Source organism: Chlorocebus sabaeus, chromosome 14 (assembly GCF_047675955.1).
Source record: "Chlorocebus sabaeus isolate Y175 chromosome 14, mChlSab1.0.hap1, whole genome shotgun sequence".
Taxonomy (NCBI): domain Eukaryota; kingdom Metazoa; phylum Chordata; class Mammalia; order Primates; family Cercopithecidae; genus Chlorocebus; species Chlorocebus sabaeus.
The window spans coordinates 38,488,516-38,512,421 of NC_132917.1; the positions used below are offsets into that span (position 1 = coordinate 38,488,516).

Here is a 23,906-nt window from a genome sequence, read left to right on the forward strand (position 1 = left end):
CAAATGATTTGAACTTTTCAGAAATGCATCTTCTGGGTAACTAAAATTATTTTTTGTTCCCCCCTTGTCTGACATAGATGATAATACCCTAATGCCGCACCTTACAGATAGTTGGTTGTTTGTCTCTATTTTAACAGCAACACCTCAGACTGAGCTTTGTGTGGAAGAAGTGACCTCAATCAGGAGATCAGGAGCTACCCTCATTACAACCACGTCACTCCACTTCCACTTCAGATATTTCTCATCTGTAAGTGGGGAAACAAATAATGTCACTTACTGTAAGTAAAATAAAAAGTAATCAGGAGGACAAGTTTGAAGATGCCTGTGAAAGTATCCCTGTGGCAACGACGATGAACCTACCATCTTCCTTGGAAGAATGCACCACTGGATTGTATTTATTTCTAAATAATAGATTCTCAGATGCGATAAATCTCATTCATCCATGGTCTAAAAACAGCATGTACCATTCCCTAATGTATGGTATCCTTATGGTTGTCAAGGCCATACTGACTTTTGAGCCACATGATTTACAGATTGGAATGATGGCTGCAAAGGATGCTTTGAAAACCTGTGACAATTTCCGGAAAAAAACTAAAATGACATTGTCTCATCTAGTAAATAGACAGGGAATAACGGCTATCACAGAAGAGGAATTGCATGCAGAAGTCTGTTATGCTGAGTGTTTGATGTTGAAATCCTTTATATCACTTATACAGGAGGAGAGCATGCTTGCTTTTCTTAAAAGCGGGATCAGTGTTGGGTCAAGTTACCACATATACAAAGACTGTCAACAAGTATTAACACAGATCCCTGACAACCACAGCAAAGCTCACAAACACCTGGTTGGAGGTATAAAATTTGGACTTGGAGCATTCAATTTGATGTTATCACTTATGCCACCAAAGACACTTAAACTACTCAATATTATTGGATATTCTGGTGATAGAGAAGTGGGCTTGGCTTTGCTTCATGAGAGTGCATCTGAAACCCATATAAATAATATCTTAAGTCTTTTGACTCTACTCTTTTATTACAATTATGTCTATGTAGCTTTTGGTGTTGAAAAGGTTTACAATTCTGCTACAGAGGATCTCTTCCTAGTCTACCTCCAGAAATTTCCAAACTGTGTCATATTTAAATTTTTCCATGCACGTTCTAGTATGCTGAAAGGAGATTTTGAAAATGCACAGTTAAAATTACAGGAGTGCATTTTTACTCAGAATGAATGGGAGCAGGTTCATCACCTCTGTTACTGGGAATTCATGTGGTGCCACATTTTACTGCAGGATTGGAGGCAGGCTTACCACTACGCCAATCTACTGTCTCAACACAGCAGATGGTCCAAGGCAATATACGTGTACAGTAAAGCTATCACCCTGGCTTTGCTTCCTTCTGATTTTGTGAAATCAGTAAGTGAGGATATGAACTCTCTCTTCTTAAAAGTGGAAAGCCTGAAAATCAAATTTTTAGGCAGTGCTGTGCCAATAGAGAAGTTTGTTGCAGAGAAGGGTCAGCGCTATGGTACTACAACAGGCTGGTTTACAGCCCAGCCCCTTCTGGAGTTCATATATGCCTGGAGTGGTTTCCTAGTCATGAGCAAAAAGAATGAGCTTATTTCAAGCTGGCTGTCAATAATCGACAAAGGAGAAGATCTTTTACAAGAAAATCCACATAAAGTGTATGGCACAGATGACATAAGTTTATTAAATTTACTGAAAGGCCTATGCCTGAAACACTTAGGCAAATATTCGAAGGCTGAGTATTACTTTAATTGTGTCATTCAAAAGAAGAAATTATTAAAATATGACCACTATTTGGTGCCATATACTTACTATGAACTGGGAATCTTACACTATCTAAAAGGAGACTATGACAGTGCAACAAAAAACCTAGACAACGTAAGAAATTACAAAGACTATTCCATGGAAACCCGATTACAGTTTAGGACTCACATAGCACTTGAACAAATAGCCAAAGAAAAATGACCTAAACACAAAGTGTGGTTTTGTATAGTAGAAGTGAAATATCTACAGTGAGCAAGTAATTAACAGGTAGAAAAATCATATCTTTGAGGAAAAAATTCAAGAGGCGGCTGCCAAGAATCTGATCAGTAATGAGAAAGGAATGGGCCATGACTTTCCCTCTTTCTTTCTCATACCTATAAAATGCGATGTCTAAGAGGCAAATGAGGTGAAGCACATTCTTGAAAACGAAAAGGCAAATGATGTATGTTAAAAAGAATTCTATGTTATAAATTCATCAATTATGTTAGAGAACATTTTCAAAACCTCAAAAACATTTTTAACATCTCACTAGATAATTTATACAACTCACTATGCTAGGAATCCCAGTGCCCTATACATATTTTCATTTAATTGTTTTTCTCTCGGCCTCAGTGCCATCTTCTTGGAAACCTCTGTGCCGTGAGAGCCAAGTGGAGGAAGATGTGAATGCACAGGCTGAAGTGTAAAAGAAGAAAGATGAGGCAGAAGTCCAAGTCAACCAGTAGCTTGTGTACCCAGAAACATGGAATGCCAGAGGCTGGAGATGCTGGTACAAGTTGTTGGACTGCATGCTGCTGTCTAAGTGGATCTAGAGCTTCCATCACCATCTGATCACGGATACTACCTCTGATACCCATCTTGCTTGTAACAAAAACAGCCCATGTTGGTTCTTTGCCCTGGAACTGTGACATTCTGTACTATTTCTCTGTTCACTTGTGGCTGAGTATAACAAGCATACAATAAATCACCTCTTCTGCTGTCTTAGCTGAAGAATTAAAAAATTTTTAAAAAGACAAATTTCCAAACAATGATGCACCGAATGGCACAGACTCTGAATGATTTTCCATTATACACAATCATTTTTATTGGCTTTTTATACCAGAGGGGCTTGTCCGCCCTGGGTGATCAGTAGTATTTCTTACCCTTTTTTAGTAAGAAGCAGAGTGTGAGTTTATAATTTGCCACAGAATAGAGAAGAAAGCCCTCTCCTTCTTCTACACACACATAAACTCTTTGAAGATAACTGGGAGAGGCCAAGAAGATAGATGCAGTGGCGGTCAGAGGAAAAGTTTTGTTACCACGTAATCCTCCCTTTACTTGTCCTCCTTAAGGTGTAATTCTTAATAAGACCAGCTCTTCAACATAATTAAACTGATGGCATCTATCCATTGTGAGTGGGTTAATCTGAGAGTAAATAGCAGCTGTAGGGATGGGGCTTGGTATTGTTTTACTTGCCTTAGGGATAAAAGAAATGACCTAATTTCCAAGTCATTAAATCTGGCTAAGTGTGTCTGCCTGGTAGTCACCCTTTGAAACAGAACTTCCGCGGGGCGCGGTGGCTCACGCCTGCAATCCCAGCACTTTGGGAGGCCAAGGCAGGTGGATCACGAGGTCAGGAGATCGAGACCATCCTGGCAAACATGGTGAAACCCCGTCTTTACTAAAAAGTACAAAAAATGAGCTAGGTGTGGTGGTGGGCGCCTGTAGTCCCAGCTACTTGGGAGGCTGAGGCAGGAGAATGGTGTGAACCCAGGAGGCAGTGCTTGCAGTGAGCGGAGATCATGCCACCGCACTCCAGCCTGGGCGACAGAGGAGACTCTGTCTCAGGGAAAAAAAAACAAAAAAACAAAAAAATTAAAAAACCAGAAGTTGCTAGAAAAGCGTAGCTTGCTAAAAACACATCAACGAAACATGCTACCTTAATACTTTGGGTATCCAAACAACCAACTCAGACAAGATGAGGAGTTGGTATTTCAAGATTTAGCGGTTTGCTTTTTAAAACATTTTCCTCATCAATTAAAAATAGACTTTGAAGTGAATAATTATGCTTGAGATATTCTTTATTATTTAATTAGTATGGTTATAGTGGTTAAGAGGGCAGGTTCTGGACTGATTACCTGAATTTGTATCCCAGTTCTGCCACTAACTAGCTGTGTGTGGCCTTGGGCCCTGTATCTCAGATTCCTTGGCTATAAAATAGGGATAATAATAGTATCTGTCTCGTGGTTTTGCTATGTTAGGATCGAGCTAATAAATATTTGTTACTATAATTACTACTACTACTACTACTACTACTACTACATTGTTCTGCAGTGGAGGGAACTTTCTTTGAAAGAGCAAAGGTCCTGTCATTACTTGCTTTGTCAATCTGAAATTTGACCTGTTAATTTACTTTTTCTGTTCTGTTTATTTTGGTCACTTATGAAACAAGAAACTCTCTGCCTAAATGTTTTTGGGTTTTGTAAAGTATTTCTTTTTTTTTTTTTTTTTTTTTTATTTGAGAGGGAGTCTCGCTCTGTCACCCAGGCTGGAGTGCGGTGGCCGGATCTCTGCTCACTGCAAGCTCCGCCTCCCAGGTTTATGCCATTCTCCTGCCTCAGCCTCCCGAGTAGCTGGGACTACAGGCGCCCGCCACCTCGCCCGGCTAGTTTTTTGTATTTTTTAGTAGAGACGGGGTTTCACCCTGTTAGCCAGGATGGTCTCGATCTCCTGACCTCGTGATCCGCCCGTCTCGGCCTCCCAAAGTGCTGGGATTACAGGCTTGAGCCACCGCGCCCGGCCAGGGTTTTGTAAAGTATTTCAACTTCTTCCAGTGAAGAGCACATTTATTAATTGCTTAAACAAATATGTATTGAATGTCTACTGTATGCAGTTACTGAACAGTGCTGAGGATATAAAGTCGGTTTCTCTTCTGAGGGCCTTATTAGGGAGATAATTTAGAAAAGGATTTTGTTTGGCCAGGCACGGTGGCTCACACCTGTAATCCCAGCACTTTGGGAGGCCGAGATGGGTGAATCACTTGAGGTCAGGAGTTCGAGACCAGCCTGGCCAACATGGCGAAACTCCATCTCTACTAAAAATATAAAAATTAGCTGGGCATGGTGGCGCTCGCCTATAATCCCAGTTACTGGGGACGCTGAGGCACGAGAATCACTTGAACCAGTGACGCGGAGGTTGCAGTGAGCCAAGATTGCACCACTGCACTTCAGCCTGGGCGACAGGGTGAGAACCTGTCTCAAAAAAAAAAAAAAGAAAGAAAAGGAAAGGGTTTCGTTTGGGTGGAAACACTCAAAACACAGGGATTAAATGGGCATTAATTTGTCCCAAACAAAAGAAATCTGAAGGTAGATAGTTCAGGTCTGATAGTTCATGGCTCTTTTGATTTTTCTTTTATCTTTCTACTTAGCATGTAAGCCTTCTCATGCATGTCTCCTCGTGATGGAAAGAGGCTGCCTCACCTCTAGGCCTTATGTCCAAGTCAGGCAGGCTGGAGGAAGAATGGTAAAGGGACAAAAAGATCTTTCTCCTTCCTAGGAGGTTTCACCTTTTTTATTCCAGAAGGGATGGCCTTCTTAGAGACTTCCATGTGTATCTCATTGGCTAGATGTATTCATATGGCCAGTCCTACCTGCAAGGGAAACTGAAGATTTTTAGCTTTGAAGCCTCATAAGAAGGTTGTGTGAAATGGTTAAGTGAACCAAGCTACATACAGCAGCTGCCAAAACACATATGTCAATAACAATAAGCTACCAAGTGGTATCAAGGGACATAGTTAAAAAGGGTTTTAGGCTGAGTGTGGTGGCTCACGTCTATAATCCCAACACTTTGGGAGGCCAAGGCGGGTGGATCACTTGAGGTCATGAGTTCGAGAAGAGCTTAGCCAACATGGCAAAACTCTGTCTCTACTAAAAATACAAAAAATTAGCTGGCTGTGGTGCCGGGCACCTGTAATCCCAGCTACTCGGGAGGCTGAGGCAGGAGAATCGCTTGAACCTGGGAGGCAGAGGTTGCAATAAGCTGAGATGGCGCCACTGCATTCCAGCCTGGGCAACAGAGCAAGACTCCATCTCAAAAAATGAAAAATACAATAAAATAAAAAGGGTACTAGGTGGAATTTCCAGATAGCTGAACACATAGAGATTCCTGGAGGGTGGTGCACCCAGGGAGGACACAGATGCTCCACGTCCCATCCCCCATATGCATTTTTTTTTCTTTCTTTCTTTCTTTCTTTTTGAGACAGAGTTTCACTCTTGTTGCCTAAGCTAGAGTACAATGGCATGATCTTGGTTCACTGCAACCTCCACCTCTCATGTTCAAGTCATTCTCCCGCCTCAGTCTCTCGAGTAGTTGGGACTACAGGTGCACACCACCACGCCCGGCTCCTTTTTGTATTTTCTGTAGAGATGGGGTTTCACCATGTTGGCCAGGCTGGTCTTGAACCCCTGACTGCAGGTGATCCACCCACCTCGGCCTCCCAAAGTGCTGGGGATACAAGTGTGAGCCACTGGGCCTGGCCCCCCATATACATTTCTTCGTATGTGTCCTTTATAATATTGTTTATAATAAACTGGTAAATGTTGGATCAGTAATTCATATAGGAGTACTGAGCTTGAAAGAATCATAAGAACTGGCCCAACATGCAGAAGAAATAGAAGCCAATGGCATTGATGTCACTGCATTTTTCTTTTCAAACCATGAAACAAAGATGCTCTAATTAATTTTCTAATGGAGGCAGCTGCTGCTACCCTTGCATTGCCATTTTATTACTATCACATTCCTGCCCTGACAGGGGTAAAGATTTGTGCTGAGAAGCTGTTTGATGAGATTCAGTGTGAGAGCCCCACTTACTTTTTTTTCTCTTCTTTTTTTTTTTTTTGGAGACAGAGTCTGGCTCTCGCCCAAGCTGGAGTGCAGTGGCACTATCATGGCTCACTGCAACCTCTGCCTCCTGAGCTCAAGCAATCCTCCCACCTCAGCCTCAAGAGTAGCTGGGACTACAGGCATGTGCCTCCACACCCAGACAAAATGTTGTATTTTTTGAGGGGACGGGGTTTCACCACGTTGCCCAGGCTGGTCTGAAACTCCTGAGCTCAAGTGATCTGCCTTCCTTGGCCCCCAAACTACTGGGATTACAGGTGTGAGTCAGTGTGGCCGGCCAAAAGCCCCACTTTGTAAAGGCTGAAATTCAGTGACATAGATCTCAGACTTCGGGCAATGTGTTGATCAGAATCGCCAGCAATAGTTGACCTTCCTATTGTGGATGGATGAGCAACTGTTAAGTGGTCTGGTGATGGGAGCAACTGGAGCAGTGGACAGATTTATATCCACAGATTTATCAACTTTTTGGTCAAACTAGGTTTTCTAGTGTCACAGATCAAAGCCATCATGACTCTCGTCCCTGCAGCGGAAGTGCGCCCACCCCATCTTCCGCTGCAGAAAGGCTCTACAGAGTTCACTGATAGTGCTGAAGTTAAACTAAAAAGCTTGGATTTTTTTCTTTCACTGGTTTAAAAGATGGAAACTTGGAAGCCTGTAGCCAGTCTGTCCAGTCAGGGTGTGTACATTAAGACATCATCTACCCTAAATAGTGCATTCTTTTCTCAGGGACTTTTTAGAAAAACTTGAACTGAACTCTCTCCTAGCAAATGAAATCTCACATCAATCAACAGATATTTAAGTGCTTACTGTGAGTCTTAAAAAGGTTTATTTTAGGTTGGACAGGGTGACTCATGCCTGTTCCCAGCACTTTGGGAGGCTGCCTTTGGGAGCTGGAATTAATCAATTATAGTTATCTTGATTTCTAGTTCTTAATCTGATTTTAAAGTTTTCTACTGGATGTGGTGGTGCACGCCTGTGGTCCCAGCTACTTGAGTGGCTGAGGTGGGAAGAACAGTTGAGCCCGGGAGTTTGAGGCTGCAAGTGAGCTATGATTATACCATTGCACTCCAGCCTGGGTGACAGTGTAAGACCCAGTCTCTCAGAAAAGTTTTCTGATTTTAAACCACTATAATGTAGTTTTTTTTGGTGGTGGTGGTGGGGGAATGTAATTTCATTTTAATAAATATCCATTTGGAATCTAGGAAACACTGAGCTACAGCATTTAGATAGGTACTTTAAAACCAAATTATAACATGATTCAACTATACACCACTGTGAATGCACCAGCTCATTTGGCTTTTCAGTCTAACTTTAGAGCAGATGCTTTCAGATGAATTGCAATGTCACTGTTTTCTCCGAATACACTGTTATAGGACGAACAGGTTTGTATGCCCACTGCACAGTAACAGATCCATTACACTGAGACAGCAGGGATGTGGCAGAGAGTTTAATGACGGCAGAGCACCGAGTGAGGAGATGAAGAGATGGGAGAAGACTTTCAAACCCATCTCTCCAAGGAGTTCTGAGCCTGGGTTTTTTATTGTGTTTTGTTTTGTTTTTTGAAACTGAGTTTCGCTCTTGTTGCCCAGGCTGGAATGCAATGGCATGATCTAGGCTCATTGCAACCTCTGCCTCCCAGGTTCAAGAGATTCTCCTGCCTCAGCCTTCCGAGTAGCTGGAATTACAGGCATCCAACACCACACCTGGCTAATTTTTTGTATTTTTAGTAGAGACGGGGTTTCACCATGTTGGCCAGGCTGATCTCAAACTCCTGACCTCAGGTGATCCACTTGTCTCAGCCTCCCAGAGTGCTGGGATTACAGGCATGAGCCACCATGCCCAGCCCTGGGCTTGGGTTTTAAAGGCTATCATGAAGGGCAAGGGGCCAGAGATTTGGGGTTATCAATTGGTCAGGGCAAAAGGGATGAAATCATCAGGATGTGGAAACTGCATTCTCTGGTGAATCAGCTTTTTGTGAGGTCCCTCAGACCAGCTGGCATCAGGGAGGTCCTGCAGATCAGCTGGCATAGGAGTGTTACCAGTATGTGGGATCTGAAGGCATGTCTCAAAGGGAAACCCTTTAATAATGTTCAGGTTATCTCTAGAGCAGTTATGGGGGACTAAAATCTTCTAATGGGGTCTACGTGATCCGAGGATAATAGGCACCAAACAACTATGAGGAAGCAGGTCAGGGAGCAAGCTGACCTCAGGATTAAGCTGACCTCAGGATCAAGCTGACCTCAGGATTAACGCTGCATGTGCTGCAAACTTGGTTTACTTTTGTTTCTTCCCCGATTAATCTTATAAAGTTTATAGGGGCGGTTTCAACGTTGGAGTTAGATGAGGACTTGCTTTAGTTCTACAACTAAAAGGTTTTTATGGTGGCTTTCTCATAACAAAGCAAAGATCTTCTGCAAAGATGAATTTAAGTTTCCACTTCCTGCAATGTAGGAAACTTCTCAAAGCTCAAAGTTTCAGAATTCCAAAGGGCTCTTGAGGGCCTTTTCCTCTTGGAAATCCTCTCTCTGTCACTAGAGAGAGAGCTGTTTTCTTTTTCTTTTCCTTTTTTTTTTTTTTTTTTTGAGATGGAGTCTCGCTCTGTTGCCAGGCTGGGGTGCAGTGGCACGATCTCGGCTCACCGCAACCTCCACCTCCCAGGTTCAAGCAATTCTCCTGTCTCAGTCTCCCAGGTACCTGGGATTGTAGGCGCCCACCACCATGCCCCAACTGCTGACCTTAGATGATCCACCCATCTCGGCCTCTCAAAGTGCTGAGATTACAGTCTGGGCCACTGCACCTGGCCCTTAATCTCTTTTCTAACAAAATTTGGTGTATGCTGTGTTTTTTTTTTTAAGACAGGGTCTTGACAAAATGTTGGGATCACAGGTGTGAGCCACTGCACCCAGCAAAGTGCTCACATCCATTTAGTTTAATTTTTAGTGCCAGTTTATTAGAGCTTGAAGAAGGTACCTCACTGTCGCTTTCCTGTACATAAACATAGATATAGTGCTATTGAAGCACTTTTTCCTTCGTTCTGTTTTTTTCTTAACATTTCCATTGAACAGATGATTTTTCTTTCTTTTTTTTGAGATGGAGTCTCGCTCTGTCACCCAGGCTGGAGTACAGTGGCATGATCTTGGCTCCTTGCAGCCTCCCCCTCCTGGGTTCAAGTGATTCTCCTGCCTCAGTCACCCAAGTAGCTGGGACCACAGATGAGCACCACCACACCCAACTCATTTTTGTATTTTTAGTAGAAATGGGGTTGCACCATGTTGGCCAGGCTGGTCTCGAACTCCTGACCTCAAGCAATCCTCCCCCCTCAGTATCCCAAAGTACTGGGATTAAGGAGTGAGTCACCACACCCAACCAAAGCATTTTCATCCTTGGAAAACAATCTTACCTTCACTTTACTGCCAGGGAAACCAATCTTCCCTCTGGGCAGGGTAGATAACACTAATCAATTTGGAGACACATCTCTCTAAGATTGGACCCTCCCTTCCTCCTTCCCTCCCTCCCTCCCTCCCTCCCTTCCTTCCTTCTTCCTTCTCTCCCTCTCTCTGTCTCTCTCTCTGTCTCTCTTACTCTCTTTTCAATGTCTTGCCCTGTCGCCCAGGCTGGAGTGCAGTGGTGCAATCTCAGCTTACTGCAACCTCTGCCTCCCAGGTTCAAGCGATTCTTCGTTCCTTGGCCTCCTGAGCAGCTGGGACTACAGGCACGCACCACCACACCCAGCTAATTTTTTGTATTTTTAGTAGAGATGGGGTTCCACCATGTTGGCCAGGCTGGTCTCCAACTCCTGACCTCAAGCAATCCACCGGCCTCGGCCTCCCAAAGTGCTGGGATTGCAGTCATAAGCCATCTCTCCCAGCCTAAAATTGGATTTTCTTTTTCTTTTTCTTTTCTTTTTTTTTTTTTTTGAGATGGAGTCTCGCTGTGTCACCCAGACTGGAGTGCAGTAGTGTGATCTCAGCTCACTACAACCTCCACCTCCTGGGTTCAATTGATTCTCCTGCCTCAGCCTCCTGAGTAGCTGGGATTACAGGTGCATGTCACTATGCCTGGCTAATTTTTGTATTTTTAGCAGAGATGGGGTTTCATCATATTGGTCAGGCTGGTCTTGAACTCCTGATCTCGTGATCCTCCCACCTTGGCCTCCCAAAGTGCTGGGATTACAGGCGTGAGCCACTGTGCCCGGCCCAGATTTTCTATTAGAAAGACGGCTGTTCTGGAGTCTTTTTCATAATAATATTATTCTAAGCAGGAAAGTGTATTTTATATAATGTCTCATGGTGTAGCTGCTCTATACTTCACTATTTTCACCATATCCAATTTCTCAGCATCCTTTCTAATATACTAATTTAATCATATCATCATCCCATAAATCAACATTTCCTGATTCTCTGTAGCTTATTTACTGATTCTAATCCTTTCTAATATACTAATTGAATCATGCCACTCCATATATCAAAATTTCCCCATTGTCTATAGCCTGTGTACTCATTCACCAAATGAGTGAATGTTTGAAAGTAATTAGAATAGTGCCTGGCACAAGTTCTAACAAACAGAAGTTAGTTAAAGAAGTGACCGGGTGCTGTGTCTCACCCCTGTAATCCTAGTACTTTGGGAGGCCAAGGCGGGCAGATTGCTTGAGCCCAGCAGTTTAAGACCAGTGTAGCAACACAGTGAGAACCCGTCTCTAGAAAAAATTACTCAGGCATGGTGGAGCGTTCCTATAGTCCCAACTACTTGGGAGGCCAAGGCAGGAGGATTGCTTGATCCTGGGAGATCAAGGCTGCAATGAGTCGAGTGGTACCACTACACTCCAGCCTGCGTGACAGAGTAAGACTGTATAAAATAATAATAATAATAATAATAATAATAATAAATAAGTCATTTTGGATTTGGCAGAGAAAGGTATGTGTGTGTTTGTGGGTTTGAGGGTGAGGCTGGCAAACCTTTGGAAGGAGATGGAGGAGAAGTAGAAAAGCAGAGAATGTGAAGGGAGGGACACCAAATGGAGTGAAAGGCTCTAGGGGGACCAACGGTAAGGGCTGACCTAGGAAAGGAGGTAGCCCCATTTGAACTCAGTGACAACCAGCTACAGGAGAGGGCCATTCTGAGAATTTGTGTTAGGAAGTGGGCTGGGCACCAGTCTCTTAGAAGTCAGTGACTTGCATCAGCAGTTCCTGAGAATTTTACTTACAAGGCTAAAGGGGCAAAAAGGTAGGGAAATTGCCCCAGTGTCATCACCTTAAAAAGAGTAACTGGCCAGGCAGGGTGACTCATGCCTGTAATCCCAGCACTTTGTGAGGTTGAGGCAAGAGGATCGCTTGAGCTCAGGAGTTAGAAACCATCCTGGGCAACATGGCAAGACCTTGTCTCTACCAAAAATTAAAACAAACAAACAAACATCAGCAGGGAGGGCATGGTGGCACACGCTTGTAGTCCCTGTTACTCTGGAAGCTGAGACAGGAGGATCGCTTGAGCCCAGGAAGTCCAGTCTGCAGTGAATCATGGCCCTTGCACTGCACTTCACCCTGGGAGAAAGAATGAGACCCTGTCTCAAAACCAAAAACAAAACAAAAAAAAAGGATGGGGAGTAACTGAAGTTTACCTTGACACTCGTTTCTATTTGTAGAATACACACACATACACACAGGCCAAAGTCTTTCATTCTGGAGTATAGAGTACAGCTTAAAATGAAAATGAACTGTTTGTTGGCGGGGCACAGCGGCTCACACCTGTAATCCCAGCACTTTGGGACGCCAAGGCAGGCGGATCACAAGGTCAAGAGATCGAGACCATCCTGGCCAACATGGTGAAATCCCGTGTCTACTAAAAAATACAAAAATTAGCTGGGTGTGGTGGCGGGCGCCTGTAGTCCCAGCTACTCAGGAGACTGAGGCAGGAGAATTGCTTGAACCTGGGAGGTGGAGGTTGCAGTGAGCTGAGATCATGCCAATGCACTCCAGCCTGGCGATACAGCGAGACTCCATCTCGAAAAAAAGAAAAAAAAAAGAAAATGAAGTTTGTCACATGTTGGTTGTAACTCTTTTGGACTGAATTTTTACGAGTTCAAGTGTTTTCCTTCACACTATGATAACAATTGGCATTTATATGAGCTCTTTGTAGATTTACAGAGGGTGTTAACCAGCAAAATCTAACAATCCACTAAAACTACATTAATATAATCAGCCAATGATGTAATGAATAAAGGCTATGGGAAAGATTATTGAAATGATGACAATAAGAAAATATACTTTGAAGATTACATGGAATTTAAATTTCAAGGAGTAAGGGCAAAGCTGATTAATTTTTGATGTTTTCTACACCTTTAATAGTCTTTTCATTCGGTTTTTGTAAATCTCCCTTGGTTTTTACATTTCCGGGAATTCAGCGTTTAGCACCTTGTACCATTTTTTAGTCCTAAAAAAGATTCTGGATCATGCCAGAAGCCAGTTAAGTGCGTGACCAGAAATCTGTAGCAGAAGCAAGTCTTTTGCACTTTTCCACTGGAGGGGTTTATAGAGAGTGATCTGCTAGATGAAATTCAACCCGGTTTGGTTCATTTCTTTCCAGCTTCTGCACCTTTAACAAGATTGTACTGAGTGCACATCCCAAAGGAGCAGGCATTTTAATTGCCCTATACAAGCCAAGCAAACAAGAAATACCTTGGCCGTGTCAGAGACGTTGGAACCAGAGTGACTCCATTTTGAGTGAGGGCTGGGGAAATGAGGCTGAGACTTGCTGGGCTGCATTCTCAGAAAGTTAGGCATTCCCAGTCTCTTGATGTTTATGGTTAAGGGAACAAATTAATAACGTTTGCCGCCGGGCGCGGTGGCTCACACCTGTAACCCCAGCACTTTGGGAAGCTGAGGCGGGCGGATCACTTGAGGTTGGGAGTTTGAGACCAGTCTGGACAACACTGCAAAACCCCGTCTCTACTAAAAATACAAAAATTAGCCAGATGTGGTGGCGCATGCCTGTAATCCTAGCCACTGGGGAGGCTAAGGCATGAGAATCGCTTGAACCCGGGAGGTGGAGGTTCTCAGTGAGCCCCGATCACACCATTGCACTCCACCTGGGTGACAGTGTGAGACTCTGTCTCAAAAAAAAAAAAAAAAAAAAAGTTTACTAAACAGACCCAGACTTGGGAGGGTCCAGATATCCCAATATCTGGAGAACAAAGGCATTCCTAATTTTGCTTTAAAGATAATAATATTGATGCTTGCAAAATACAGTAATTAAGAAAATTAATCCTTTATCATAAACCCTTGAAGTAGAGCGCATCTCCTCATATATAGGACTATTGTATCTAGGGTGGACATGTTCCTCTTACTTTCGGGAACATCCTACTCTGTCTAAGGAGCAGCTGTTCTTTCACCACTTTACTTTCTTAATAAACTTGCTTTTGCTTTGCACTGCGGACTCGCTCTGAATTCTTTCTTGCGCGAGATCCAACAACTCTCTCGGGGTCTGGATCAGGACCCCTTTCCTATAGTAGCCCTATCGCTCTTCTCCACAGCATGTTCACCTCACATTCCTAGAGCTTTAGGATTTACCCTGAGGGTTCATGTGCTTTGATTCTAAGGCAAAAGTGCATTTCCAAGTCTACCATCATTGAGGACCTAGTACGAGCTTTTTCCTCTTTATTTATTTTTATTTTTAATTGTTTTGAGACGAAGTTTCGCTCTTGTTGCCTAGGCTGGAGTGCAATGGTGCGGTCTCGGCTCACTGCAACCTCCGCCTCATGGGTTCAAGCGATTCTCCTGTCTCAGCCTCCTGAGTAGCTGGGATTACAGGCGCCCGCCACTAGGCCCGGCTAATTTTTTGTATTTTTAGTAGAGACAGGTTTTCACCATGTTGGCCAGGCTGGTCTCGAATTCCTTACCGGTCTCGAACTCCTGACCAGTCTCAAACTCCTGATCCGCCCACCTTGGTGTCCCAACGTGCTGGGATTACAGGCGTGAGCCACCGCGCCCGGCCGCTTTTTCCTCTTTAAAGAAAAAAAAGAGATTATTTGAAATGTCCGTCGTGGCAATGGAGAGGGATAGCCCTAGAGGACATGCGGGCTTATTATTATTAGAGAAGAATCTTAGCCCCTGTCCGCCTCCTACACTGGAGGACCCGTGACTCCCAGACCTCCAAGTAGGACTACAAAACAGAGGATTCTGGGGGAAGGAAGTGACGATCGGCGCAAAGCATGCTGGTCTCAGGCGGGCTCCTCCCAACGGTCCTTCCTCAAAGCGTGGTTGCTGAGTTCCCAGTGTTGCAAGGAGTTTTTTAACCGGTATTTTTCTCGTTTGTCAGGTACTTAAACGTTAAGTACCACTTGGTTTTGAGTACAGCCTTAGGTGTCGTGTGGCTGCAGATAGGACCAGAAATCTAAGCTCTAGAGCTCTGGCCGCTGCCCCCTCGTTTGTGCATCCTTCAAACAAATTTTAAGGACAGTTGTCATAAATCGGAGGTGCCTCTCGATGGCGGGATCCAGCGGAGACACAGAGCCAGAGAGCGCGTGGGTGGATATCAGGAGAGTTCTCTGCTTCAGTTGAGGAGTGGGACGAAGTCCTTTGGTCGATGGAAGGAAAAGCAGAGTTGAAGGGTTTGAGCATCATCTGCAGGCCAGAGTTAAAGCGATTTGGAATGTGGTTGTGCACCGGAATAGATATGTGCTGGGTGAATTTCCTCAGACTGCACCCGCGGCAAATTGGTGTCCCCTCTGCTTTAGGCCGAATTGTACATATTAACTATTTTCCTGAGAAACAAAAATTCTCAAGCAGCCTTTACACGTGTTCTTTTCCCCAACTATAGTATGAGTTCCTATCAGTACATGCATTAATAATTAATTGTGTTAAGTAACTTATTACGAACTTGAGGCAAATCACAGCTGTTCTCTGTCTCTAGGATAGGATGGAGATTAGGGATAAGACATTTGCTTAAGTGGAACATATATTAACCAGCACTGGTGGTTGTTTCAGACCTAGCCAGGTGGCCATCATGAGTGAATGGATGAAGAAAGGCCCCTTAGAATGGCAAGATTACATTTACAAAGAGGTCCGAGTGACAGCCAGTGAGAAGAATGAGTATAAAGGATGGGTTTTAACTACAGACCCAGTCTCTGCCAAGTGAGTATGCATCCTACTTGCCTGAAATCTTGACACCCCTTTGTGCTACCTGTATGTTATAGACAAACAAAGCAGATAAATGAAAGGCTAATTATTAATACTTTCATCTAAGAATTTTTTTTTTGTTTGAGACAGGGTCTCACTGTCACCCAGGCTGGAATGCAGTGGCGAGATCTCGGCTTTCTGTAACCTCTGTCTCGCAGGTTCAAGCGATCGATTCTCCTGCCTCAGCCTCCCGAGTAGCTGGGACTACAGGCATTCGCCACCACGTCTAATTTTTGTATTTTTTGTAGAGACGGGGTTTTGCCGTGTTGCCCAGGTTGGTCTCAAACTCCTGAGCTCCAAGGATCTGCCCGCCTTAGCCTCCTAGAGTGCTGGCATTACAGACTGAGTCAGTGTACCCAGCCTACATATGAGAACTTAACTGCCTTTGAATCTAAATGCTGTTCCGACTATAGATTACATTATCAGACCAGGCAACTTCATAGAAATGGGGCATAGAAATTATTCTTACCATATATATACACACACACACACACATATACACACATATATGTGTGTGTGTGTGTGTGTGTGTATATATATATATATATATTTTTTTTTTTTTTGCGGGGGGTTTGAAGTCTCATTCTATTGCCCAGGCTGGAGTGGTGCAGTGGTGTGATCTTGGCTCACTGCAACTTCCACCTCCCAGGTTCAAGCGATTCTTGTGCCTCAGCCTCCTGAGTAGCTGGGGTTACACGCATGTGCCAACATGCCCCACTAATTTTTTGTATTTTTAGTAGAAATGGGGTTTCGCTTTGTTGGCCAGGCTGGTCTTGAACTCCTGACCTCAGCTGATCTGCCCACCTTGGCCTCCCAAAGTGCTAGGATTACAGGCTTGAGCCACTGTCCCCAGCCTATAATTTTGTTTATATATACTTCACTATATCTCTTAAAAGATAAGGACTTTAAATAAATGTAACCACAAAAACTTTTTTTTTTTTTTTTTGAGACGGAGTCTCCCTCTGCCGCCCAGGCTAGAGTGCAATGGCACGATCTCAGCTCACTGCAACCTCCACCTCCCTGGTTCAAGTGATTCTCCCGCCTCAGCCTCCTAAGTGGCTGGATTACAGGCACATATTTTTAGTACAGATGGGGTTTCACTGTGGTAGCCAGGGTGGTCTCCATCTCCTGACCTTGTGATCCTTGTGATCCTGTGATCTGCCCACCTGACCTCCCAACCAAAGTGTTGGGATTATAGGCGTGAGCCACCTCACGTGGCCTTTTTTTTTTTTTTTTTTTTTTTTTTTTTGGAGACAGAGCCTTTTTCTGTTACTCAGGCTGGAGTTCAATGGCTCCATCTCTCTGCTTCCCGGATTCAAGTGATTCTCCTGCCTCAGCCTCCCGTGTAGCTGTGATTACAGACGTGTGCCACCACACCCAACTAATTTTTGTATTTTTAGTAGAGATGGGGTTTCACCATGTCGGCCAAGCTGGTCTTGAACTCCTGACCTCAAGTGATTTGCCCGTTTTGTCCTCCCAAAGTGCTGGGATTACAGGTGTGAGCCACTGTGCCCAGCCTAGTTATTGTTTTTTTAACTCTAAAAGTTAAGTCTACCCTGCCTTCTTTTTTTTTTTTTTTTTCCGAGATGGAGTCATGCTCTCTTGCCCAGGCTGAAGTGCAGTGTCGTGACCTCGGCTCACTATAACCTCTGCCTCCCAGGTTCAAGCAATTCTCTGCCTCAGCCTCCCAAGTAGCTGGGATTACAGGTGCCTGCCATCACACCCGGCTAATATTCGTATTTTTAGTAGAGATTGGGTTTCACCATCTTGGCCAGAGACTGGTCTTGAACTCCTGACCTCATGATCCACCTGCTTCGGCCTCCCAAAATGCTGGGATTACACGTGTGAGCCACCACGCCTGGCTATCCTGCCTTCTTTTCTAATACACATTTAAGGCATTCATAACTCTTGTTTAGTCCTTTAATTGTATCCCACAATGATTGGCTGTAGGCTGGGCAAAAAGTTTACATATTTAGAATCCTTAGTGAATGTTTGTTGAATAAATGGAAGCATTCGTTGGTGACAGGATTAATTTCAAACAGAGTAGAGTGTCATCTATTATTTTAGTGACCTACTTGGGTTGATGATTCCTCTGAACTTACTTTTCCTCCAAAGTATCGTCCTTGTGAACTTCCTTGAAGATGGCAGCATGTCTGTGACCGGAATTATGGGACATGCAGTGCAGACTGTTGAAACTGTGAATGAAGGGGACCATAGAGTGAGGGAGAAGCTGATGCATTTGTTCACGTCTGGAGACTGCAAAGCATACAGCCCAGAGGATCTGGAAGAGAGAAAGAACAGCCTAAAGAAATGGCTTGAGAAGAACCACATCCCCATCACTGAACAGGGAGATTCTCCAAGGACTCTCTGTGTGGCTGGGGTCCTGACTATAGACCCACCATATGGTCCAGAAAATTGCAGCAGCTCTAATGAGATTATTCTGTCTCGTGTTCAGGATCTTATTGAAGGACATCTTACAGCTTCCCAATGAGAGGCCAGGAAGTGTGAACACACTGATAGAAAAAGACTATTTTTAATCCCTCATAAAATATTTTGAATGTTAAGTTCATCATCCGATTGTAGGACTTTAAAGGTACATGACTCTGTGTGTGTGTGTGTGTGTGTGTGTGTAATTCTTTGTTTTGGTAAAATCAAAGGAGCAGATTATAAGTGCTAATTTCCTTGGGAAATTAATGAACTAGGGCAAAGATAGCATCCCATGCAATAAAATTAGCACAAGGACTTCAGAATTGTATGGGTCTTTTCTTTTTTCTTTTTTTTGAGATGGAGTTTCGCTCTGTCGCCAGGCTGGAGTGCAGTGGCGCGATCTCAGCTCACTGCAACCTCTGCCTCCCAGGTTCAAGCGATTCCCCTGCCTCAGCCTCTGAGTAGCTGGGATTACAGGCGCCCACCACCACGTCCGGCTAATTTTTTGTATGTTAGTAGAGATGGGGTTTCACCTGTATGGGTCTTTTCTTGTGATGGGGTTACACCCCATTTTTGTTAGGCAAGGAAAGCATTTGGAAAAAAAGTAACATGTTAGATTCGATATAAAATATTATGGTAAGATCACGGTCTTGTTAAGTCTCTTCATTATATGTGTCTGTTTTTAAAAGATTTGTCTTTTTTAATTTTTTTTTTTTTTTAGAATTTGTCTTATTTTGGTGTCATGATGAAATAGTTTTTGAATCAAGACTGCCCTTTTTTGGTTGAAACTTGAAAGTTTTGACTAGTAATAAAATGTAAGCCTTAACTTTCAAAGCCTTATTTATTTATTTATTTATTTTGAGGTGGAGTCTTGCTCTGTCACCCAGGCTGAAGTGCAGTGGCGTGATCTCTACTCACTGCAACCTCCGTCTCCCGGGTTCACGTGATTCTCTTGCCTCGGCCTCCTGATTAGCTGGGATTACTAATCGCATGCCACCATGCCTGGCTAACTTTTTTGTGTTTTTAGTAGAGACAGGGTTTCACAATGTTGGTCAGGCTGGTTTTGAACTCCTGGCCTCAAGTGATCCACCCGCCTTGGCTTCCCAAAGTGCTAGGATTACAGGCCTGAGCCACCCCGCCCAGCTGACTTTCAAAGCCTTTAAAGTGACCATTACCTGATAATAGTTCTGAGAAAAAAGGTTAAAGTGACAAGATATTTTGCTGCTGAACTCAATCCAGTTATTTTGCCTACTAGATTCAACTCAGTCTTCAGACTTACAATGCTTTCTGCCTATAGTCTCCATTCTCTGGTTCAAGCTTTACTGAGGAAAGAGAATGCAGGAAGCATACTTTACCTACACTTAACCCTACCCCCTTGAAAGCCAGTGAGAGGCCAGGACTCTGTACGGAGGTTCTGGATTAGAAAGGTACCTGTTACAGGCCAGGTGCGGTGGCTCACACCTGTAATCCCAGCACTTTGGGAGGCTGAGGCAGGTGGATCACCTGAAGTCGGGAGTTTGAGACCAGCCTGACCAACATGGAGAAACTCTGTCTCTACTAAAAATACAAAATTAGCCGGGTGTGGTGACACACGCCTGTAATCCCAGCTATTCGGGAGGCTGAGGTAGGAGAATCGCTTGAACCCAGGAGGCAGAGGTTGTGGTAAGCTGAGATCACCTCATTGCACTCCAGCCTGGGCAACAAGAGTGAAACTTCGTCTCAAAGGAAAAAAAAAAGGTACCTGTTATATAGGCTGGGTGCTGTGACTCATGCCCATAATCCTAGCACTTTGGGAGGCCGAGGGTGTGGATCTTGAGGTCAAGAGATAGAGACCATCCTGACCAACATGGTGAAACCCTGTCTCTACTAAAAACACAAAAATTAGCTGTTTGTGGTGTTGCGCACCTGTTAAGCCCAGCTACTCAGGAGGCTGAGGCAGAATCACCTGAACCCAGGAGACAGAGGTTGCAGTGAGCCGAGCTCACAGCACTGCACTCCAGCCTGGGCAACACAGTGAGAGTCCATCTCAAAAGAAAAAAAAAAGAAAAAACGAAAGAAAAGTACCCGTTACTTTGGGAGTCTTTTCAGGTGCATGTCTAGAATGGCCCCAAAGTTTCCACATCAGATAAGAACTTTGAGCTCCTGACTCCCTAGGACAGGAGTCTGCAAACTGTGGGCTCTGGCCAAATTCTGCCTGCTGCCAATATTTGTTAATAAAAATTTATGGCCAGGCATGGTGGCTCACGCCTGTAATCCCAGCACTTTGGGAGGCTGAGGCGGGCGGATCACGAGGTCAGAAGTTCAAGACCAGCCTAGCCAATATGGTGAAACCCCATCTCTACTAAAAATATAAAAAATTAGCCAGGTGTGGTGGCACGCACTTGAACCCGGGAGGTGGAGGTTGCGATGAGCCAAGATCACGCCACTGCATTCCAGCCTGGGCGACAGAGCGAGACTCCATCTCAAAAAAAAAAAAAAAAATTATTGGAACACAGCATTACCTATTGAATTACAGTTTTCTGGTTTTTTGTGGAGTTTTTGTTTTGGTTTTTGAGACAGTGTTTCACTCTTGTTCCCCAGGCTGGAGTGCAATAGTACAGTCTTGGCTCGCCACAACCTCTGCCTCCAGGTTCAAGTGATTCTCCTGCCTCAGCCTCCCGAGTAGCTGGGATTACAGGCATGCGCCACCACGCCCCACTAATTTTGTATTTTTTTAGTAGAGACGGGGTTTCTCCATAGTGGTCAGGCTGGTCTCAAACTCCTGACCTCAGGTGATCCATCCGCCTCAGCCTCCCAAAGTGCTGGGATTACAGGTATGAGCCACCACACCCCGCTGTTTTTTGTGTGTGTGTTTTTTTGTTTTTTTTTTTTTTTTGAGACAGTCTTGCTCTGTCATTCAGGCTGGATTGCAGTGGCATGATCTCGGCTCACTGCAACCTCTGCCTCCTGAGTTCAAGCCATTCTCCTGCCTCAGCCTCCGCAGTAGCTGGGATTATCAGGCACTTATCACCATGCCCAGCTAATGTTTGTATTTTCAGTAGAGACGGGTTTCACCATGTTGACCAGGCTGGTCTCGAACTCCTGACCTCATGATCTGCCTGCCGTGGCCTCCCAAAGTGCTGGGATTACAGGCATGAGAGCCTCCGTGCTCAGCTTTTTTTTTTTTTTTTTTTGAGACGGAGTCTTGCTCTGTGCCCCAGGCTGGAGTGCAGTGGCGCGATCTCGGCTCACTGCAAGCTCCGCCCCCCGGGTTCACGCCATTCTCCTGCCTCAGCCTCCCAAGTAGCCGGGACTACAGGCGCCCGCCACCACGCCCGGCTAGTTTTTTTGTATTTTTTTTAGTAGAGACGGGGTTTCACGGTGTTAGCCAGGATGGTCTCGATCTCCTGACCTTGTGATCCGCCCGCCTCGGCCTCCCAAAGTGCTAGGATTACAGGCTTGGGCCACCGCGCCCGGTCTTTTATTTATTTATTTATTTATTTATTTATTTATTTATTTGAGACAGAGTCTTGCTCTGTAGCCCGGGCTGGAGTGCAGTGGCCGGATCTCAGCTCACTGCAAGCTCCGCCTCCCGGGTTTACGCCATTCTCCTGCCTCAGCCTCCCGAGTAGCGGGGACTACAGGCGCCCGCCACCTCGCCCGGCTAGTTTTTTGTATTTTTAGTAGAGACGGGGTTTCACCGTGTTAGCCAGGATGGTCTTGATCTCCTGACCTCGTGATCCGCCCGTCTCGGCCTCCCAAAGTGCTGGGATTACAGGCTTGAGCCACCGCGCCCGGCCTTTTTTTTCTTTAAAGAGGGTCTTGATATGTTGCCCAGGCTTGTCTTCAACTCCTGAGCTCAAGTGATCCACCTTGGCCTCCCAAAGTGCTGGGATTATAGGTGTGCGCTACCACATCCAGCTGTAAGAAATATTTAAAAATATTTAGGCTTCAGGGCCTTTGAATACAGGCCCTGATAACATAGCTATTTGCCTGCATAGTTGTCTAATAACAAGATGGTATAGCCCAGTGCTGCTTACACTTTAGCAAATATCAGAATCAGCAAATATTTAGGCTTCAGGGCCTTTGAATACAGTCTGATAACACAGCTATTTTCCTGCATAGTTGTCTAATAACAAGTTGGTATAGCGCAGTGCTTCCTGCACTTTGGCAAGCATCAGAATCAGCTGCAGGGCTTTTCAAAACAGATTGCTGGACCCTTCTCCCAATAGATTCTGATTCAGTAGTTCTAGTTGGGACCCAGGAATTTGCATTTCCAACAAACTCCCAGATAATGATGTTACCATTCCCAGACCACACTTGCAGAAACAGTTCAGAAACTTTAGGGGAACAGAAAGTTCCTCCCTGGCGACTTCAAAGTTCCATGATCCTGAAAGCAAAATTTAGCACACATAGCCTTTCTCCTAGTCACTAAGACTCTCCTGTTCAAACCCTGGGATGTCTTCAGAAAGCAAATAGAAGGGGAATATGAACAGACTGAAGTCAGCATGGAAATGATTCTGAGAAGATGAGGGAGGCCTTTGAAAAGGAAGAAGCCAGCCAGGCGTAGTGGCTCACGCCTGTAATCCCAGCACTTTGGGAGGCCAAGGCGGTCCAATCACTTGAGGCCAGGATTCACGACCAGCCTGGGCAATATGGTGAAACCCTGTATCTACTAAAAAAATTAGCTGGGTGTGGTCGTATGCGTCTATAATCCCAGCTACTCATGAGGCTGAGGCACTCGCTTGAATCTGGGAGGCAGAGGTTGTAGTGAGCCGAGATTGTACGCACTCCAGCCTGGGCAACAGAACGAGACTCTGTCTCAAAAAAAAAAAAAAAAAAAAAAAAAACCATGTAGGAAATAATCCACAGCATCAGTTGGACTTGATCTTGGCTCAGGGACCAGGCCTGGTGCCTTGATATTGGTAGATTTATTTGCCATCAAACTAATGAGCTGGGGACATTGACTGTTTCCTGGCAACTGAGTCCCCTGATTGTGTAAACAATTTGCCTGCAAACAAAACCTGAGTGCTTGAAAGGGTAAGTGATCCTGATCTGCCATAGAAACTTCATGCTTAGGGAGTTTCCCTAGCTAGTTCCTCAGCTAAGAGTCTCCCCAGGAGTTTCACTCACCTGTTTCCAGTTCCTCCTTTGGGCTGTCAGCACCTGTGATTCCAGATTCCCTAGAGGGAGATTCCTCCCCAAAGCTGGCTCCATTTACTGCCTGTTCTGGGCGGTAGCCAGGGTAGTCTTTGAACACATTATCAAGAATACTTTTTAAAATAAAAGGCTGTTTCAACTTCCACAGTGTATTTTTTGTCTCCTTGGAAGCAAAGTTTCCAATCTTTGCACTGATTTCTCACCATCCCTTTTTCATCTGATTTCCTAAATCCACTTTTTTCTTCTAAAGATACTGAAGTTGATTTTTCTATGCACTTTTTTTTTTTAAGTGACATTTAAAACATTCAATCAATTGTTTTAATGTGCTGAGAAATGATAAAAATTTCATAATTTTTTTTTTTTTTTTTTTTTTTAAGGGTCAATGTCTCGCTCTGTCACCCAGGCTGGAGTGCAGTGGCACGATCTTGGCTCACTGCAATCTCTGCCTTCCAGGTTCAAGTGATCCTCCTGCCTCAGCCTCCTGAGTACCTGGGAGTAGAGGCGTGGA

The 23,906-nt window shown here is 44.4% G+C and overlaps 2 protein-coding genes and 1 pseudogene across 3 annotated transcripts; all 3 read left to right on the forward strand.

Annotated features, from left to right (window-relative positions):
• Positions 1-266: 266 nt before the first annotated feature.
• On the forward strand, positions 267-1,985 carry LOC103220449 (tetratricopeptide repeat protein 39B-like). The gene has a single exon (XM_007970889.3). It carries the CDS (start codon positions 267-269, stop codon positions 1,983-1,985), a length of 1,719 nt encoding a protein of 572 aa, XP_007969080.3.
• A 1,228-nt stretch (positions 1,986-3,213) lies between these two features.
• Positions 3,214-7,351, forward strand: LOC119627351 (N-acetylneuraminate lyase-like; annotated as a pseudogene).
• A 7,517-nt stretch (positions 7,352-14,868) lies between these two features.
• GEMIN6 (gem nuclear organelle associated protein 6) lies at positions 14,869-19,085 on the forward strand. Of its 2 annotated transcripts, none has more exons than XM_007970887.3 (3): positions 14,869-14,972; positions 15,641-15,787; positions 17,948-19,085. In XM_007970887.3, the coding sequence occupies exons 2-3, from the start codon at positions 15,660-15,662 to the stop codon at positions 18,321-18,323; spliced, it is 504 nt and encodes a 167-aa protein (XP_007969078.1). In that variant the 5' UTR covers positions 14,869-14,972; positions 15,641-15,659; the 3' UTR covers positions 18,324-19,085. The 2 variants fall into 2 exon arrangements, with proteins under 2 accessions (XP_007969078.1, XP_007969079.1); XM_007970888.3 differs by having other exon boundaries at positions 14,875-14,952.
• The last annotated feature ends 4,821 nt before the right edge of the window (positions 19,086-23,906 follow it).